The sequence below is a fragment of the Pipistrellus hanaki genome (genome assembly GCF_964339955.1).
Source record: "Pipistrellus hanaki genome assembly, chromosome: 1".
NCBI classification, from domain to species: domain Eukaryota; kingdom Metazoa; phylum Chordata; class Mammalia; order Chiroptera; family Vespertilionidae; genus Pipistrellus; species Pipistrellus hanaki.
Window position 1 is genome coordinate 180,426,847 of NC_140503.1, and position 21,671 is coordinate 180,448,517.

General features: G+C 41.9%; 1 protein-coding gene across 4 annotated transcripts in view; it reads right to left on the minus strand.

Moving 5' to 3' along the window:
• KIT (KIT proto-oncogene, receptor tyrosine kinase) overlaps positions 1–21,671 on the minus strand; it is an 83,616-nt gene that overhangs the window by 22,758 nt on the left and 39,187 nt on the right. For all 4 annotated transcript variants that reach the window (XM_084899864.1, XM_084899863.1, XM_084899862.1 and 1 more), the window contains exons 3-7: positions 20,015–20,296; positions 18,782–18,918; positions 14,485–14,653; positions 9,805–9,994; positions 7,733–7,848 (exon numbers count right to left, since the gene is read on the minus strand). In XM_084899864.1, the coding sequence (XP_084755990.1) occupies positions 7,733–7,848; positions 9,805–9,994; positions 14,485–14,653; positions 18,782–18,918; positions 20,015–20,296 (894 nt within the window). The remainder of the gene's footprint in view (positions 1–7,732; positions 7,849–9,804; positions 9,995–14,484; positions 14,654–18,781; positions 18,919–20,014; positions 20,297–21,671) is intronic.

A 21,671-nucleotide genomic window follows, 5' to 3' on the forward strand; every position in this document is an offset into this window, starting at 1 on the left:
TCCTCATGCAGGTGAGATCAGATGGTTATTTATCTTTCTCTAACTGGCTTTTTTCCCTTAGCATAATCCTCTCCAGGTCCATCCATACTGTCACAAATGGCAAGACTTCAGTCTCTTTTATGACTGAATAATATTCCGTTATATGCATATACCACATTTTATTTATCCATGCATCCATCGATGAACATTTTGATTGTTTTCTGGGATGAATTTGGTTTTCCGATTGTAGGTCTTGCTAGTGTTGAATGGCAGTACAGCAGTGCTTGGTAGCAATCTGTCACTATCCTGATTTGGGTCTATGTCAAATCTACATTCCTGCTGTAATCTTATATAATAAAAAGCTAATATGCAAATTGACTGAACAGCAGAACGACCGGTTGCTATGATGAGCCCTGACCACTAGGGGGCAGATGCTCAATGCAAGAGCTGCCCCCTGGTGGTCAGTGCACTCCCAAAGGGGGAGCGGAGCGCTGCTAAGCCAGAAGCCCTGAGCCGGGCTTACTGTTCAGCAACAGTGGCGGGAGCCTCTCCCGCCTCCACAGCAGTGCTAAGGCTGTCCCACTGATGACTCCGGGGGGGTGGGCCTAAGCCCTCAGACATCCCCCAAGGGCTCCCAGACTGTGAGAGGGCACAGGCCAGGCTGAGAGAACCACCCTCACCCCAAAATTTGCACAGATTCACAAATTTTGGGCACCAGACCATTATAATAAAGTTAAATCAGCTACAATAGGAGTATTGAAAAACTCAGGTTAACTTTTACTTTTTAAAACTCCAGAATAGATACCTGGAAAATATATTTTGTGTTGTGCATTCTTAAAGATTGCCAGAGACTGGTGGTATACGGACATTTTCACAAAAGTTTGTTTAACGCACAAAACAAAATGTCAACTATAATCTCCTGGGTATTTAGCTATCTTTAACAGAATGTCTATCATCTAGAAAAATCATTCTTCTAAGGAAGTGATGTTTTAAACTAATGCTAAGCAAGGTTTTTTCCCCCCATTTTTTTTTTTTTATTGATTATGGTATCACATAATTGTCCTCATCCCCCCCAATCCCATCCCAAACCCCTCCCTACATATGCTCTCACCCCCCACCCCCAAGCAAGCTTTTAATGTGAAGGGTGGGGCAGTAAATATTTTAGGTTTTATGGTCATACAGTCCCTCTCTTACAAATACTTCTGCCATTGTACCACCAGTAAAGCTGTAGACATGTGAATAAATATGCACGTCTGTGTCCCAACACAACCTGACTTGGGGACACTGATATTTCTTTTTTTAAAAATATATTTTATTGATTTTTTTACAGAAAGGAAGGGAAAGAGATAGAAAATTAGAAACGTCGATGAGAGAGAAACATCGACCAGCTGCCTCTTGCACACCCCCTACCGGGGATGTGCCCGCAACCAATGTACACGACCTTGACCGGAATCGAACCTGGGACCTTTCAGTCCGCAGACAGACGCTCTACCACTGAGCCAAACCGGCTTCGGCAACACTGATATTTTAATTTTATTTTCATGTCTATATCTTCCGGTTATTTGTGAACCTTTCAAACAAGTTCTTAGCTTATGGGCCATTCAGGAGCAGGCTGAATCTGGCCTATAGTTTGACAACCCTGTTTCTAAACAGCCACCAAAATGATTGCCCAATTCTAAGGTAAAGTTGAAACAAACTCCAAAAATCATGAAAATCAGCCAAAATCACGGTGCAGGAGCACCATGGCCGTGTCTCCCAAGCACAGATCACAACACAGCTCTAAAAGTAGTGACTTCGTTTTACCACATAATCCGGAAGTGGAAAAGAAGGGTTACTGACACAATGCCCATGGAAAGATTATGTACCTATTCCTACATTTATTTAAATCTTCACTAACTTATAGATGCCTCTGCTTACATTTGTAAAAGAAGGACCTAATTTTATGTAAAAACACATGTGGCTCAACTGGAAAAAAAATCCCATACAGAAGTTCCACTAATATAAAAGGGACCACTCATGCATTTTGTTTTGTTTTGTTTTTTTTAGAAAAGTAGGTCCCAAGTTCAGGGTCAATTCTAACATAAACTGACACAGTTACATTCCTAAACCTGTTTATTGCTCTCTTTCACCATAAACATGAAAAAAAAAAAAAAAAAGACCAGATTATACTAACAAAGGATCGAATGATTTTCTAACAGGTGTGGTCTTTAAATAGATCCTCCAAATTAGCAACATACCCTACCAGACCAACTTTGTTCTGACCCATGAAATAAAAATAATGATATCAACACTGGAGGGGCTCAAGGTGGGAGGATGGGGGGTGGGGGAGATGAGACTCTTTAGTTCAGAGCTACATTTCCTCAAAATTTTTTCAGAAGAGAAGAGAATCAAATTCTACTTTAAAAGTAGGTTGCCACGAAATCCCCTTTTCTCCAATTTAAATGTCTGTAGCAATTCTTGCATCCACAGAGATCCTCTTCATAAGGAGGAGATATTGAAGTGTCACATCAAAAACAACACCCATAAGTCCCAAGCAATTTAAGAACAAAAACTCATTTCAAGTTCAGGAGCAGAAAATAAAAAGCGCTCAGACGCTGTCAGTTACCACCAATGAACGGGCAAAAACATTAATGTAGGAAGACAAACGGCTATTTGTACACAGAGCAACTGCCCCCTCTAAGAAGCTCTGAAAGGTATTCTTTAATCCAGAGCTGTTCTCAAAGCCAGCACAGTGCACCTCGCATGACACGTGTGACAGACAGCCGCACGGGAGATCACGACAGGTGATAACCTTATCGACTTCCGGGCACTTAGGCAGCGTCGCTCATTTGAGATTGAACAAGATAATGACAAACTTTGTCAGATGGGTTTCCTTCTCAAACTCAGTCACATCATTTCAGAGTCCCGCCTCCCTTTGCACAACGAATCAGAACTGCATCAGACATGGGGTAGAGCTGACAAGCTGTCCGTGCAATGAGATACCACAATGATGCTGTAGGAAAAGCAGTGTATGACGTGGAAAGATGTTCAAACCACATTTATTGTTCAGCACCAAAACAGGTACAAAGAGATAGAACCTCACTTCTGTAAAATAAATAAATAAATAAATAAATAAACAAACAAACAAACAAACAAATAAATAAATAAAGGTCTTTCAAAAAATATACTGGTATACTGCAATAGGGATATTTTAAAACTGGCTTTTTTTTCTTATTATTTCTATCCACATAATATTTTTATAATTTAAAAACATGTTTTGATTTAAACATACAAGTATACAAATGATTGCACAAACCAAGCTACATTTCAGTTACTGTGTAAATTCTCAAGGATGGTAAAAAAAATTTTTTTAAAAAAAAAGAGTTCTACTTAGCAAATTTCTCAAAGGATGGTAAAATAAATGAAAAAGGAGTTCTACTTAGCACTGGCTTTATTTAACGTGTAAGAATTCCAGGAGTTTAATACAGGAGTATGTCTCCTAGAATCCCCCTAAAGAGGGAGATAGACTGAAAAAGCAAAGCCTCTCCAGCAAAACTCAATGGATAAATGTGTCAGCTGCGGGTCTTAAAGCTTTTAGGCTCTAACCCAAGGATGGTTGGGACACCCGAGTGTTTGGAAGGTCCTATCATCTTTTTTATTTTTTAATGGAAATAGAAAGGCTGAGAGGTTAACAGGTAGGAAAACATTTCCCCCTTCCAAAGAGGCAAAGTTCTAGTAACTTCCTTCAGTTTGTGAGAATCTGGAAAGACACAGCTCCCCAAAGCCCCAGAACCGAGCAGTCCTTAAAGACAAACCCACCTTTATCTTTTTAATCTGGGAAAAGTGTCACCAGGCTCCCACCCCAAAGACCCTCATGGTTCTCAATACCTAAACGGTGCCACGCGCGATGCCGGCTTACAGGAACTGAAAAAGACTCCTGGCCACAGAATAAAAAGGGCGGAGCACGGAGACCAAGGTGCTGAGCGTAGAGATCAAGGCGATGAGGGCAAAGACCAAGATGGTGCCGGGGCACAGGGTGCAGAACTGCGTGTGGGAAGGAGCCGAGTGCCACAGAAGACTGATGACACCTGCCCGAAGGATTTCATCGCTCCACACCATAGCCTACAGGTGCAGAAGGCTCCTTCCCCATCCAGGAGAAGGGGCTATCAGAGTGCGAGCTCACCCTTTTCCATCCATTGATCAAAAAATAATTAAACGCTTCTGCTCTGCTTGACCAAACTCAGTTCTTTAATCCACTGGTGCAAATGCTGCTGAGCAGAGGGACCTCGGTTTGGTCCCTGACCCAGAAGGGCTGGTAACAAAAGGTCCCCGAGACCTCCAACCAGGTGGGTGACCCAGATGGCTGGCTGGCAAGCAGTCCAAAGCCATCTATCTACACGGCCGGCCTGACAGGTCAGTCCACATCTTTGCCAGATGGCAGCAGGGGCAGGTGCTTCATTGGCAAGGCGGCAGGCTTAACGTGGCTTCTCCCTAGAAGGAGGACAGTCCAGCCACCCATAACTGAAAGGAACTATGACCGATAATCCATGAGAGGCGGCCCGGAATTGTGCAAATGCGGTCACAGGGAAACTTTCTCATCAAGAGGCCTCCTTCGGGGTGATTGATTACTTAGAGTTGGGTATACTGTATTATCTATGAGTAATAATCGCTCACACCGGACAGCATGCTAATTATAGAATGCAGCGACATAGAAATAAAACATTATTTAGCATTTCCTTAAATTGTTTCAAAGCCTTGTTAACGCTGCCGTAAGCCGAGTGAAATTGGTGGCTTCGGAGAGTTAATTCGGTGCAGGTCAGCAGTCATCTGGACATCCAATGTAGCTGAACATTTCACGTGTTCTGTGTAAGCCCAGCAGTGGAAGGAGCCCGTTAGCTCCATATGCCTTCCTTGTCCTGCCTGTGTGCCTGTCACTGCCGCCCGAGGACCACAGCCCTTTCCCTCGACCGGCAGGTTTGTGATTAAAGGACAGACCTTTAAGATTGGAGAAAGGTCTATTTATAACCTAGATAGCCTACTCATCACTTGCCAAAATTCATAATACATACCTGGAAATGCTACCAGATCAAAACCACAATGAGACCACCTCATACCTGTTAAAATGTCTATTATCTAAAAGATAAGAGATGAATGCTGGCACGGATATGGAAGAAAAGGGGATGCTAGTACACGATGATGGTGGGAGTGTAAACTGGTGCAGCCGCTACGGGACACAGTATGGACATACCTCGAGAAATTAGAAACAGCACTACCATAGACAGAATCCCACAATCCCACTTACGGGTACATCGAGGAAAAAAAAAAACATTATCTTGCAGGTATTCAAAATAGACAAGGTACAAAAACAACCTGTGCCCATCGCTGGGTAAATGAATCAAGAAATTGCGGTATATATACACACTGTAGAATTATTCACCCTTAAAGGAGTAGAAGATGCCAAAACCGGTTTGGCTCAGTGGATAGAGCATCGGCCTACAGATTGAAAGTTCCCGGGTTTGATTGTGGTCAAGGGCATGTACCTTGGTTGCGGGCACATCCCCAGTGGGGGATGTACAAGAGGCAGCCAATCGATGATTCTCTCTCATCGATGTTTCTAACTCTCTATCTCTCTCTGTAAAAAAATAAATGAAATATATTTTTAAAAAAAAAGAGTAGAAGATCCAGTCCTTTGTGACAACATAAATGAAACTGGAGATATGATGCTAAGTGAAATGAGCCACATGGAGAAAGACACATAGTGTGTGGCATTACTTAGTGTGTCACCTTAAAAAAAAAAAAAAAAACATGTTCAACTCACAGGAACAGAGGAGAAAAGTGGTTGCCAGGGGGAGGGGTTGGGAGAATTAGGGAGAGGTTGGCAAAAGGACCCAAACTCTCCATTCTGAGGGGCATGAGGCCTGAGGATCTAACATACAAGGTGGTGCCTACAGCTGATCACACTGCAGTGCAGAACTGAAATTTGCGAAGACAGAACTTCAATGCATTCGCCACACTAAAATGTAACCAACACACACAAAATGAAACAAAGCAGGTATATACGTGAGGTGATGGATGTGTTAATTAACTCGCCAAAGCACCCAAAATAAAGTGTTGGTGGAGAGTATGCGTATTATGACTGCCAGGATACTGATTTACCTGCAAGCGCCTCTTCAAGTTACTTGAATATTAAGATTTTTTCAGGAGCAGATAATTGTGCTCCTATGTACTACACTCCACTCAGCTCCTCTGATTAACACCTGAATTAATTGAGAAATATTTGAATTGTGGACTGATGAGATACCACATAATCAAAACCGTTCCCAAGAACTGAGGTATTGCTTCACAGGATTCCTTTGGAGAAGGAGATTCTGTGGTCAAACAAGTGCGGGACATCAGCTCCCTCCCACAGCCCCCTCCCGGGAAGTCATAACACACCTTAGCTTATTAAGGATTCGGAGAAGGCCTGTAATTAAGAAAAGTGTTTAAGTGCACAGATGCGACTCTTTACCTAAACACATTATCTTGTTCAGAAGACACAATTTTGGAAATATTGGCGTAGTCAAAAGGCTCCAGAGCAGCCATCAAAAACACCCCCTGGATTACTCACCAGCGGTTTGCTGTCACTGGTGCAAGGATCGGGCCCCCCAGCCCCCACACCACTGGGCACCAGGGAGAGAGTGACATTAAAAGCACTTCATACAGCTCCCGGAGGGCAGCCCGCACACACAACGTGCTCAGCAGGTACTGAGTCGTTCTCCAGGGAATGTTCCAGTTGCCTCGTCACCTCCCAAACCCAGGATGGCTCCTTTTGTGGGCCACTCCCTTAGGATTCCAGGTCTTTGGAGGCCTCCCAGGCCCTGGGCCCCTGGCTGGTGTGGGTGGCAGGCCCCTGGATTTGCAGACAAGTCACAGGGGAGGGAGCCCTGCACTGGGAAAAACCCAGCCGGTGATGTGTTCCCTTGGCCTCAACCTCTGCGTGGGGACACTTCTCCTGCCGCAGGTGCAGCCCACAGCCGGGCGAGGCGCAGTTCAGCTTCCCACGTCCACACCACGCTCCCCTCTCCCACAGGACCCACGAGGTTCTCGGTGGGGACCCACAAGGGCTGGATCAATATTGCATCAACTTAGTGGGAGGACAATCTCAGCACAAAACATGTCACAACCCCAGAACAGAAAGCATCATAACAAAGAAATCATGTCAGACCAGCTCCTATTCAACCTCTGAATCCTCATTTCAACAATCAACAATGTTCCTTCAAAATAACTGTTGTTTTTGTTGTTGTTATTATTATTACTATTTTTAGAGAATGATAGGGAGCCTGCTATTATTATTATTACTATTATTATTATTATTATTAGAGAGTGATAGGTAGCCTGCAAGCAAGGTACGTGCCCTTAACAGGAACTGAAGCCAAGACCCTTCAGTCTGTGGGCCGGTGCTCTAACCACTGAGCGAAACTGGCTAGGGCAAAAGAACTGTTTTGTTTTTGTTTTTTTTAACTCCTCTGGCCCCTCTGCTCACCTCAAAGGCAGCACCCAGAATGTGAGCGGCAGGGGCCCGGGGTCAGTGGAATGTAGGACAAGGAATTGGGTTTTCGTACACAATTTGCCCAACCACTAAACCACAGGGTCTTTGTTAAGGTCAAAATTATCATGAAACATTATTGACACAGTACACAGTGAGCGCGGCTCTGCAGCTGTTGCAAACACGAGCCACAACTCAGACACAATCAACATGGAAAAAAGATAAGAAGGGGCTATTGGTGTTACTCACTGTTCACGTAAACATTAAATGTCACCGACGAGTTGACATCAGAATTGGACACCAGAAACGTGTACGTGCCTCCTTCGGTCCCTTTTAACCGGGTTAGGTGAAGCTCACTCACATATCTGCAAAGAGAGGGCAGCACGTCAGTCACTGCGGGCTGCCGCCTTGAGTACACGTCTTTTCGGTTTCTGTCTGGGGAAAAACAGCTCACTTAACCCAGCATTAGCAAGATCCACATTAACAAGTAAACACACACACACACACACACACACACACACACACACACACTTAATTTGGGACAAGTACCTGTTGTGTGAGAATACAGAGGCTTTCTCAGCATCCAGGCTACCCCACAGGCACGCAGCCTCTCCTGCCTCCTCCTGAGCTGTCCTCACAGCCGCCTTGTCACCAATGTCCTAAACCCGCCTGCCCTGCTTTGCTTGAAGGCGACTGGCCGGGATGAACCCCAGACTGGCAGGCTGTCTCCATGCAGACGCTGCAGGGCCCTCGAGGCAAGGTCAAGGCTGTTGCCCTCACCATCCTTCTTGCACCACCACGACATCCCGGTGTTCCTCCGACCCCACTTCTTCTGAGCGTCCTCTGCGTATCTGCTACTCAAGCTCCTGTGTTACTGCAGGGCTGCCAGATACGGCTGTGTGGTGCTGAGCACATAGGACTGTTGGGGGAGCCACTGGCATGGGCTTCAGGGTAGATGGGGCGCCCTGGCAGCTCTGGACCCACACAACCACCTGGACACAAGCAGCGGTGTGTTCACACTCCTCTCAGACTGCACAGGCTCCCTGGGCAATCCGCTCTTGCACTGAACTGCTTGCTGTTTGCTCACTTTCAGACCTTTCCCTCTGGTCCAGACTCCTCTGGCCTAGGCCTCCTCTACAGAGCTATGTTTATGTTCCCCCTCCCCCCTGCCTAGGTGCAGGTATAAGAACCCACACACCAGCAACCTCACCCACTTCCTCTTTCCTCCTTTCCCCTCCCACCCTGCCTCCCCCCCCCCCCCCCAACTCCCTGGCAGGTCTCTGTCTCCCGTAGTGAAGCCCTTGACTCCGGCTCTGCTTCTAGGGAACCTGCCCTAGGACACTTCCCACCTGAACATCACCTCTCGAGATGCCACAGTCAACTGCAAATTCAAGATACCCAAAGCCCTTAGCCCCCTCATCTCCTTGAACGAGATTGCCTCTCACCCTCCAACCTGTCTGACGGATCCTACGGGCTTCTTCAGCTCCTTTCCCTCTCTCTCCTATCCCCGCAATCACCCGGCATTGGTAAGGAAGTAGCCTGAACACCTCCCAAGTCCATCCATCCTCTTCCCTCCAACCCTTAAGCCTTGGTTGGCCCAGGACAGCATTCTCTCTCACCCACATTCTTACAACAGCCAACAGCTCCTGACTGGAAAAATACCCAAACTCTGGATAAATACACAAACTCTGTCTATATAAATACACTTACCTCTTACTGGCCCTTTGATCTGAGTCAAATTACTTCTTCTCTAGAAATGAGGGAAATAAGAGTGCCGACTCATAGGCTTGTGGGACTAAAATGATCGAGTTAACATATGAAAGGTACTCAGAACAGCATAAGATACACGCAGTTTACATAAAACGTATTCCTGCTGCTGTTTTTATTATAATTGTTTTAAGGATCAAACGAGAGATCTGATGTAAAAAGAGCTCTGGTTCACTGCCCAGCCCAGGGCTAATCAATGGTTTTTAGTTTCTTAATAGTTTAAAAAAAAATGATTCAAGGTGGTAATTTCCCCCTTCCTCTAAAGTAAATTAGTTAATAAGTCCTGTACATGGAAGTCACTGCTTTGAAGTATCCTCAGAACTTTGGGCAAGAACAATCCTCTATTTTACGAATGAGAAGACGGAGGCACAGGCTTTTTTCTGTGCTCTAAACACGGGGCAACATTAAATGCTGGGATGAGGGCTTCAGGAAGCACCCCAGAGTTCCTCCTTGGCCAGGGGGCCTCTCCTACGTTCCTGGGTCGCAGAAATGGGATCTGTAAGCCAGTGGGAGAGGGGAAACGGGAAATCCCCGGAGCAGGGCCCTTCTCTCACCTGATATTACTTTCATTCTCAGACTTGGGGTAATTATCCCACTTATCCGTGAAGGTCTTGTTCATATATATCCACCTCTGGTGTTCAGGTTTTGGGTATGCCTCGTATTCAACAGTCAGATCGACGTTTTCTCCATCGTTTACAAACCTTGTCGTATTCGCCATAGGGATGATATGAATGAATCCTTTATCTAATCGTAATGGAATAAAACAGAAAGAAACCGTTACCTACAACTACCCAACAAAACAACAACAACACAACTTCGTTGTTGGAATACAAACATAGCTGACTGATTTCCAACATGAACTGGCAATAACAAGAAAGAGGGTTTAAATTAGCCATTTGACATTTACTTTGCTCTTGTAGAATCACCGTCATGAAGGAAGAAAGGACACACATGTGAAATGTTTATTCACCCTTCTCTACCTCTTCAGCAATTCTCTTATTTCAAGACCTATCACCATCTTATAAATCTTCTAGTACTAGTCTTGATGCTTATTAGGTTAACAAAAGCATTTGTAGGACTAAATAGCCCATACCCCGACTCAATATAAGTGTTTATTTGATAAGAAGGTGACATAAATCAAGAAGGCACAGACAGCTTCAATGCTCAATAAAAAAATGCTGCACTTGGAAAATAAGCGCTGGTCATCTCATCTATCATACAGTACAGATGAACCAACGACAGCATTTTAACAAACTATGTTTGTAACTAAACAACAGAACTGACTCCCATCAAACATCTACAGGGTGGGGTGAGGCAGTTTCCTCCATTTTTCAGAAGCAACAGAAGAAAAAAATCATGAAAGACAAATCTGGATACATAAACATTTTTAAATGTCTATATAGTAAAATTAATGAAAGTAACAGAAAAAGAGAACATAAAAATATAGAAGGAAAGAACATTTAATAATTAAAATAAGGAATCACTTTCACTTATCACAAATAGCAAAACTGCAATAAAGCTGCTTCAAAAAATAAAAATGTATCCATCCCATTGAAAGAAAAACAGCAAAACTAATTTGAAATAAATAATTTTGCAAGTGTGGGAAAAGTGATAGACTGAATGACACACTGTGAACTGACACAACTCTTGGAAAGCACTTAGCAATGTAGATTTTTTTTTTAAATTATTCTTCAATTTAACCCTGCAATTTCCATTTGAGAGCTCTTCTTAGTGAGGTGAATTGCTACATACAAAAAAAAGTGCTATTTACATGAGTTATAATAATTTTAAAAATAAGAAACTGGTTAAATAAATAAAATAGCCCTTAGATATAATTATTTAATAGTAATATTAGAAAAGCTTGAAAAATAGCCCAATAAAATTGCCAATATTATTTTTATAGCTACCATTTATGGAATATTTACTATGTGCCAAGAACTGCCCTAAGTACTTTAACATACATTTTATTTAATAACTTGAGGCTCAGTGCACGAAATTTATGCAGGGGCAGCGGGAGGGGTCCCTCAGCCTGGCTTTCACCTTCTCCAATCCAGGACCCCTTGGACATCCCTCTTGCAATCCGGGACCACTGGCTCCTAACCACTCACTTGCCTGCCTGCCTACTTGCTTGCCCCTAACTGCCCTCCCCTTCCAGCCTGATCACCCCTAACTGCTTCCCCTGCCGGCCTGATCGCCCCTAACCATCTTTGCCTCAGCCCCCGCCACCTTGGCTTTGTCTGGAAGGAAGGCAGGAGATGTCTGGTCAATCCAGTCTAATTGGCATATTACTCTTTTATTTTATAGATAACAAATGTCTAATCTTAGAATGCTGAAAGAGAAAGCCTATAACCCCTAACTTATAGATGGAAAACATCAAGTCCTAGAAAGCCATATGGCTAGCTATCCAATGGGAGAGCCCAGATTTGAATATAGGTCTATGAGAAGCTAAGGCTGACCTCTTCTTACTATAGCATACCCTAGGGTGTCTACTTTCATTGAGAAAGAGAGAGAAAAAGAGAAAGAGAATGAGAGAGGGAGACAGAATGAGTTGTATATACAAATAAAACTCTGTTGCATACAAAAATATAAATATAACAAATCTTAATGGATATATCAAGTCAGTGGAATTATAAAAGAATTTTTAATTTTCTGATTGTTGCCCTAACTGGTTTGGATCAATGGACAGAGCATCAGCCTGCGAACTCAAGGGTCCCAAGTTTGATTCTGGTCAAGGGCATGTACCTTGGTTGCGGACACATCCCCAGAGGAGGGTGTGCAGAAGGCACCTGATCAATGTTTCTCTCTCAACAATGTTTCTAACTCTCTCTCCCTCTCCCTTCCTCTCTGTAAAAAATCAATAAAATACATTAAAAAAAATTTCTGATTGTTTTAAAAAATTATGGAATTTAAAATTATCACTATTTTAATGCTATTTGGTTAAATATATTGAAGTCCCACATGACATAGCCAAAACAGTATTTAGTTCCCTTTAGTTTCTACAGATTCAGAATAAAAAATAGAGTCCAACTGTTCTATGTACCAATTGAAAAAGGATTTTTCAGTTGAGAATGGACAATCATCCAAATGAATGTGGCTATGCAAACCATCACCTTTTTCTAATTCCTGAATCACAAATGATATCCTCTGCCATTCTTTAAGCTATTTTAGGTTACTTTTGAAGGATGATTGCTACACTACATTATCAGGTTTTCAAGGTTGTAAATTCAAAATACAAAATGGAAAAATATTCAAATATTATAGACAGTATTGCGCAAAAGTACCTCTCACAATCATCATGTATAAAATACGTGTCTTGAAACCCCCTCCAAGTTTTCTATAGTCTGGTTTGCTCAATATACTTTTATGTCCTATTTTGGAATAGAGCTTGAAATTCATGGAGTATAAGAATTATTAGAACAAAAGAACTCCACCTGGGTTGTTAAAACATAGAAGTATGATTTTTTTCAAGTGCATCTGCATTAGGAATCTGATAATGCTTTAATATTAAGAGCAAATACTGTGGCAGGTACTTCTATAAAATCTACTGCCTTTTCTCCTTCCCTCCACTTGGGACTTAGGGCTGTGTTTCTCAGAAGAGACAAGGCAGGCTGAGGGAAACTAGGGTACATTAGAAAGTCAAGTGGCAGAGCCCCAACTCAAGACCATGTTTGGGCCGTCACATTGCCCTGTTCTCTCTACCACTCTATGTTGTATCCAAATACTATTCTACTCCATCCCCTGGAGGCATTACTCTTCTCTTTGCCTCTTCCTGGTCTTGTCCCACCCAAACCCACTCCTGAAACAATACAAAACCAGATTCAGATTTCTCAGCCACAAGTCTTTCCAGTCATACAGTTATATTCTTGGAAATTGATGAATGGATTTTTAAAAATCTGATTACATACAACAATATGCTCAAAACATCCTTACTAATTGCTTTCTGGGGCTGAAGCTGATATATCAACATGCTCCCTAATCAACTTAGCAAATTAGCACTTACTGAGTTTAATATTTTAAAAGCATTGCCTTCTATTCAAATTAATAAATGGTTCACAATCACACTTAGGGACAGAGTAGCACTCTTTCTCTGTGCTAACTCTATGTAATTGCAACCAGAGTGTCTTTTCCATGTTCAGTCTGGAGAGACCCTTTCAATTACAACACGGGCAGAAATACCAAAATTATATGAGATTATCATGGGACAAATCACGGACCTCTAACATTGCTACGTAAGTTTTTTAAGAAATATGGGGAGAAAGGGAAAAAAATGAAAACAGATATGGCATCATTTTATTATTGCTGGATAAAGAATTTCTCCACCCTACAAGTACTTCATCAAAGTCAAGCACACACACAAAAAAAGGTTGCATTAAAAACACAAGAAAATAGATTAAATTTGAACAATATTCAAAAGACAAAAAGAAAAAATGTGTAAATGAGGTCATTTTACAATCATTATTATTTTCCATAAATCAAAACATCCAATACTTCACTACACTCTGTTCTCTTTAAGTAGATGCTTGGAAAATACGTATTTAGTGAGATTTCTAGAGTAGGGAAGAAAAGGCTACACCAATGTGGGTATCAGATATGATGGGGTTAGAGGCACGGTTACCATGTTCCAGTTTATGCTCTGTAGAACCAGTAACCCATGTCCCTGTGACCTCCTTTCTGAAGGTTCATGCAACCACCTCTAAGGTGGGGTACAGGGTGAAGCGGGGTGGGAAGGAGAAGCCCAATATCATCCCTTCCTGCTACAAATGAGCTAGAGCCATAGGTGATAAAACAAGAAGCCAAAAGGATGAGGAGCCCCACCTAAAGATTCAGAGAAATAATTTTGTTTTAAGCATTTTCATTCCTCAAAAGAGAAATTCCACATCCATTTCCAAACTCATGTCCCTCAGCAAGGACAAGAATTTTTGAAAAAACTCAAATTATACTTTATTTGTTTTTGGGGGTAGGGGTAGGTAGCATAGAGAATGAAAGGTCTGAACAACTTCAGTTACAGCTTTCCACTTTTCTCTCCTCAACAGGTAGAATTTGTTTTTGTGCTCTAGATGGAAGAGATTAAAATGATCAATTTCATTCATTCATCATTCACTCATCATTCATTCATTCGGGTATGATAAGGTTTTCTAACAATATGTTCAACATTCCATTTACATAAAAAGGAAATCAGTAATTTCTTCTTGCACTACTGCCAGGAATTTATGCATCCCCGTAAAGATACTTACCTACTACTTCCAAGGTTGTTGTGACATTTGCTGATCCAAAAGTATTATTGGCGTAGCACATGTACACTCCAGAATCATTCACTGTTGCTGAGCTGATCGTCAGCCGATCCTGACGTACAAAATTGAAGTCACCCTGATGCCGGCTATTACTCTGTACCTGTGCTTTAGTCTGCGGGTTTCAGAAGGAGAGGAAAAAAAAAAAAAATCAAAGATTACCATAAACTTTATATTCAGGATCTCTCCTAGATAAATTAAAAATAGCAGCAATTAACTTCTCCATATTAGCATTCATCATACACACTTAAGTAAGAATAATAAAGCATCATGACAAGTCTGTCATTGGAACACTTCACATTACAGGATTATATTGAGAGATAGTCATTATTAATGATTGGGAAAAACATGAAAATTCATTTCTTAATAACCATAGCATTCATCATTCCAAATTATCTGCAGTGCTAAATGTTTTTAACAGTGCCAAATCTCAGAAGTCACTATATAAGAAATACTGCCGAATACTGATATTTTATATTGAGTCAGCATACTTACATCGATATTTCCTATTATGTGTTTTTATTCTATGATATATTCCAGTGATCGAAAAAAAAAAAAAGATTGCTAATAAAAATACTGGTCTGTTGTATTAGCATGTATATTATGTTCATGCATAAAAAAAGGATCTACAACTAACTTGAAAATTCGCCCTACAATTTTTACCAAGCAGAATTTGGCAACTCTCATCAAAGAGAGATCTGAGGTATATAATACACGTTGAAACCAAGCCCCAACTTATTTAAGCTTGAGCTGAAGAGAAAATGTTGTGAATTGCCCTTGTGATATCACCATCCCACTCTCATTATTTGTCTGAAGACCAGACATGGGGAGATTTCTTCTGTGGGACAGGTCATGGGAAAAAAACAAACTAGTTGTTGTTCTCTGAAAAGATGGGAAGGAGCAGCATATAGCTTTCTGCCTTCCCAAATTTCCTGAAATGTGACACACATTCCTATTACAATGGAAAAAATAACAACAGCTAAAATAGAAAGCAAAAATAGGAGCTGATAGTGACATGGAAGGAGATCAAGGGCTGTGCGCTGGCCAGGCCGCGGTGGAACGCTCGGCGTCTGGCCGTTCTGACAGTCCTGTAAATCAGAACCACCCTCTGGCAAGCAACTTGGCAGCATGTCCACACCCCTGATCACTCCAGCAAATGCATCTCAAGGAAATAACTGAACAAAAACCAAGAGCGCCAAGACGTTTACTATAGTAAAAACTCAGAAGCACTAAATATACACCAGGCATAAAAATTAGGAATATGTGAAAACAAGGAAATGTTTCAATGGCTTAAAAAACATAAACTGAGTGTAACTTAAAATTGCAGCCATATGATAATACATATGCGTGGGGACAGAAAGAAAAGAAATACGAAAAACGCAGGCAATATAGCATGTTATAAGGACTAGCCACATTGGAATGCTGAACACTTCAAAAGAAGTCATCCAAATTGAGTCTAAAATATAAAATATGTCCCAAATGTTGAAGCCAAAATGGAAAAAATAATGTAAAATAGCCCGTTAGTAATTTTACGTTAATAACACGATAAAAATATTTTCAATATAGTGGGTCTAATAAAGTATACCATGAAAATCAATTTTACTTTTTTACTATTTGTCATGTGCCTCCAGAAAATTTTATATTACACAGGAGGCTCACATGGTATTCCAATGCACAGCACTATTTGTATACAAATAGGTGGAATTATACCTATTTCTCTTTCTCGTGTTAGGATAGTTCTGGAAAGTTTTTTACATTAAAATATGCACACACAAATGCTGACTGCCAACGGTGAATGTTTTGGGTAAAAAGAGAAGAAACCTTTTTGTGAACTAATTGTGAGATCCTGGACAAGTCAAGAATAGCACCAGCCCTTTGTTTCTAAAAGGGACTGAGGGAACAAGAGTTTTTAAATGCCTCTCCAGCTAGGAGCACTGTGCAGATTTAAAAATACTCCCTTCTAAGAGATTCTTCTGATAATTAATTGGCAGACATCTGCCACTTCACCGCATAAGATCCGTTGTTAAGAAAGTGAAATAGCGAGGTGAAGTGACATTTTCTCTAGCCTTGCTCAGTCCATCATGTTACAGACTTCTTCTCTGCAAAGGCAGAGTGACAATGGACAGATAATATACCAGGTTCCAGATTCCAGATATCTTATCCTTACAGTTCTTACAAGGGCCCAAGAGTCTGCCTTTGGGAGCTAGAGAAGAGGACACTGAACATGTGAGTGCCAACGTGGACATAAATGATGCAATGTCCACACATACCCCAAAGACAGTAATTTTGGATGCTGTCGAAGATCATAATCAAAAGCAAGTAAAAATAGACAGATTTATAAGCATTAGAAAAGCTAACCAAGACTTACAAGTGCTGAATAGATTTCAGAGTCTCTTACTTTTTAAAACAAAAAAAATTGCAAAAACTCTAAAACAGTTTACCCTATATTTCATTGAGTTACACGACTCTAAAAGGTTAGAATCAAATACTATAGATTTTAAAGATAATTTGATAGCGCTAACAGTGCTAAGTATTCTGAATTAAGCCGAAGGATATCAATAAAAGATTCATAGATGAACCTTGGCCCAGAGCCACGAGCCCCATCTGCAAGTCACACATTACATATTGCCTGCACATGATTTGGTTTTCCTTAACCCTTGGCGGTGCGCACACTGGGATTTCCCCAAAGAGCTCCCAACGCAGAGGGCTTATCTACCAGGGCCAGTGGATTAATTGGGAATGGCATCCAGGGCTCCAGGGAAAAATGGTTCAGAGCAAAACTGCCTGGGGCAATTTAATTTCTCCTCTCAAAAAAAGGCTAATTTTCAAGTTATGCTGAAGCTCAAAAACACACACAAGCTAAACTGTTCTCTCATCTGAAATCAAGAATTATAAAAAGCCGATTAATATAGGATTGTGTTCAGGAAGGTTCGTCAAAAGTCCATACATAAGCCATTGTGTTTATTAAACTACACGATATGGGAACTAAAGCTTATGTCTCTGAGCCATTGGCTTGAAAGAACCAGTCCATGGGGCAATCCATTCTTCTAGTCCATGGCAGGCTTCATTTAGCAAGGTATCATCCATCACAGGCCCACATGAATACCACCATGATGCTTTGCCTTATGCTAATCACCATGGTTACTTGTTTAGCAAAGAATTCTTTTAAATGGCATAAAATTGCCATTGTTGAATACAGAGCATGATGAGGAAGAAGAGAAACAGGAGAAAAATATAGCCATTCTTTTTTTTCCAATGTCATGCATACATACATACATACATACATACATACTGGGGGGGGGAAAAATCACCGTGACAGCTAACTAGCTAGATGGCCAAGATTATTCAAACAAAAATTACTAAAAAATTCAGTCAATGAACACTGTAAACAAAATATTAGAGAAATCAGACATGTTAAAGACCCTGCTATTAATATGAGTATTTTAGAGAGAGAGGGGAAAAAAAGCTTCAAATATAACTGGCTAGAATTTATTTCATTTTAAGATATACCTAACATAGTAATTTGACATATAGTAGACATTCGATATGCATTTGTTAAATGAATGAGAACGTAAACCTGTCCGAATGTTTCAGATTGAAGATAACCATTTTATTAATAGCAACTAAAACAAATAGAAAACCATTAGCAACTTGATCGCAGGTAATCAGCCTCAAAGGAGGAAATCAGATCCATACAAAAAGAAACCCATCTCTCACGTGGATAAGCCACTTTGCGAGGGAGAAAAGAGCTTCCTGGTCAATATCTGAGACGAGTTATTCTTTTTAAACATGGAAGAGGGGGAAAAAATTGGCAACTCTTCCCAATATTTTAAATAATCTGGTCTGAAGAGTATCAATCACAGCTTTGAAAATCAAGATATTTATGCAGTTAACCATTAGTTTTGTGCGTTTTTTAATTTCCCTAACTGAAGTTGCTTTAAAAAACACACACACACACAGCATGAGGCAATAACATAATTCTGAAGTTATCTTGTAGATTATCTAAAACAAATGTACGAAATGACATGTACTTTTTACCAATAACAAGCGCACACAGCCACATATGGTGTTATGAAAGGGGGAAATACGCATCTGCGCGCCCTCCCAGACAGCCCCCCCTCAGACAGACACGCCAGCTGCGCCAATCCCCCAGGACAATTAATAGACGTTAAAAAAAATGTGAAAATCTCCCACACGCAGACAATGACGTATTGAGAAACATGAAGGAAAACAATGCACTCACCTGGCTGTTTTCCTTTATCCACATGGAGTCCACGGAGCTAGACACATCCTTTATGGAGCAGGTCACTGTGAATTCTTCCCCTTCCCGGAGAAGAGAGCTTGATTTGGACACCGTCACCACCGGTACAGCTCTGATGGCTGGAATGAAAAGAGACGTGGCCCTCAAATAATTCGTCCTATCAAAGCATGGCATGTTTACTTACCCTTTTCCCCCAAATGCACACAGCTTCTTCTGGCATCTTTGAAGTAAGAACACGAAGTATGGTGCTAACTGATCTGTATGACTTACTTGCATATCTAAAGACATCAACAATTACACCATGCATCACCCTTCAAGTACGTTCATTAATACTGAGTGGGGAAAACAGGGGTGTCTACCCTGAGATCAGACAGCTCCTGGTCAATGTTACTTCAAAACAGGTAGAAGCCCAGGCGAGGGGACGCAGCTTTTACCTTTGTCTCAGACAGCCCTGCCGGTTTCGTGAGGATGTGACCTACAACTCATTATATTCTCCTAATCTAACCAAACAGGCATCTTTCCCATGTGTTGTAAAAACGGCATCTTGCTCGTTTCTGAAAATCCCAGGTCTTAAAATAATCAAGTGTTCCCTTAATCCCAGTGAGTGTACTTTTTCAAAAGCCTTAATAAAAACTATTCAATAGCTGATTGCCAGCTGGTGTTGAGTTAGATGGCCTCTGAAGTACCAAAGTTTAAATCTCTACCTGCAACCAAAATAATGTGCCTATAATGTCACAATGAGGTCCATGGTTAGTTGGCACACCCCTCCTCGGATTTATGAGTAGTCTGAGAATGCATTAAAATTAAATAGCTGAGGAGAAAGTTGGCCCACATATCAATAGTAAAGAGGGGAGTGAAAAATGTGTATGCTAATCTCTTCAAACAGTGTAACTAAAGCTTCCCAACGGGTTTCTCTTGGAAAGAACACTTCATGCAATTACGAAACCGGCATGTCCTCAAGTCAATAGGTTTTATGGCTGTCCCCGGTATGGTCTACGTGCCAGTCTCTGGGAGACATACCCAGCTGAAGGCAGTCCCGGCTGGTCCCCTGGGGAATAAAGAATTCCCAAGCAGCTGGCATTATTTCAAGTTGGGGGAATGAAAGAGCCGGCCGCCCGATGGACTGTGCTAGGATAGGCCGCGGAGAAGAGAGAAGTCCTCTTTCCATCCTACGGGTGGTCCGGCTCCCAGAGGAAAGTAACCGAGGGCCCATACCTGCCCTCACTTTCAGTGTGAGTTTCTTGGACAGCACCGTCCTGCCCTTCCTGTCCGCAGAGCAGTGCAGGCAGAGCCGGTGGTACTCGCGCTTCACGTTTCTGATGGTGATGCCGGCCTTGGGGTCGGCGACGAACGTCAGGTCCTTGGGAAGGGGTCTCCCCTCGCAGCCCGTGAGGGAGTAATTGGTCACGTCCGGGTCGGTCAGAGGGCAGCGGACCAGCGTGTCGTTGCCTTCTTTCCCGTACAGGGACAGGCCCATAAGGAAGAGCTTTGCAGGATCTGTAACATGTTAAAAAAATAAATAAATAAATAATCAGCGATTGGAATCTGGTCACAGGCACTGAAAAATGCTTCTCCGAGATCGAACACATCACCTTTCCTAACAACCACTCCCAGTGGATCAAATGGCTGCTGAATATTTTTCTTTGCAGGAAAAAAGTAGGATCTTACCCAAATAAGACTAACAAATAAGAGTTCATGTTTATTAAACACGTTCTATGTGTAGGGCACTAAGCGTGGACCATTACATGCTATGTATTTCATTCCATCCTCAAAATACTCCTGCAGGATGGGCACTATCACTATCCCATTTTATAGATGAAGAAACTGAAGGCTCAAAAAAAGTGATTCTCCTAAAAGGGTGTCGCCTGGAAATGGCTGGGCAGAAGTCAAACCAGCTCTGACCTAGACCAATGAGTGTGCGCTCATATTTTATCGTAACCATCACTCTTTCTCTGCAACCGGTGATACTCTAAGGAGCACTGGCCGAGAAGAAGCTGTCTGATAACACCTCTTCAGGTCAAGGCAAGGTGTCCTTCCTGTAAGCCCGTGGCTGGCAAACCGCGGCTCGCGAGCCACCTGCGGTTTTCTTTGGCCCCTTGAGTGTGGCTCTTCCACAAAATACCACGGCCTGGGCGAGTCCATTTTGAAGAAGTGACGTTAGAAGAAGTTTCAGTTTAAAAAATGTGGCTCTCAAAAAAAATGTCCATCGTTGTGCTGTTGAGAGTTGGCTCTGTTGACTAATGAGTTTGCCGACCACTGCCCCAAGCCCTCTGGGAGGGCCCCTTCCAGCATCCCCTGTCTCCAGGACCTTTGGCTTCTGCAGAGAAGCTAGAAAACTATCAGCCAACCACCTCGGTACCAATAGCACGGGGCCCTCACTGTATTCAAACTCCTTAAAAGTTAAGTATAACTTTGGGAAATAAAATAATTTCAAACTCACAAGGGGAGTTTGAGTGTCGGGAATACTGCAGCAAATACTTTATCGTCTAAGCCAGAACCCGTGTAGGTGAAAGGGGGTCTGATGGACTGGCAAAGCCTCAGGCAGACTGGAACCCCATATAAGCAAAGACAAACCTCACTCTGTATCCACCAGATGCTTCCACCCTTTTCCGTGTACAGATAATATAGATACCCAGTCGGACCAACAGATTTGTTTTTTATCTTTCCAATCTGGAAATTAAGATGTTCCACAAAACTCAATTTAATATAACTGAAATATACGTGTCTCACCATTTAATTTTGACCAATTTGGAAAAAAGAGTTTTCCAAAATGAATTATGTATCTCTCAGCCTTACATTTGTTTTGTGAATAAATTACTTCATGGTGGGTGAACAATGGTCTATGGCCAGAGTTGGCTATTTTCTCATCTAC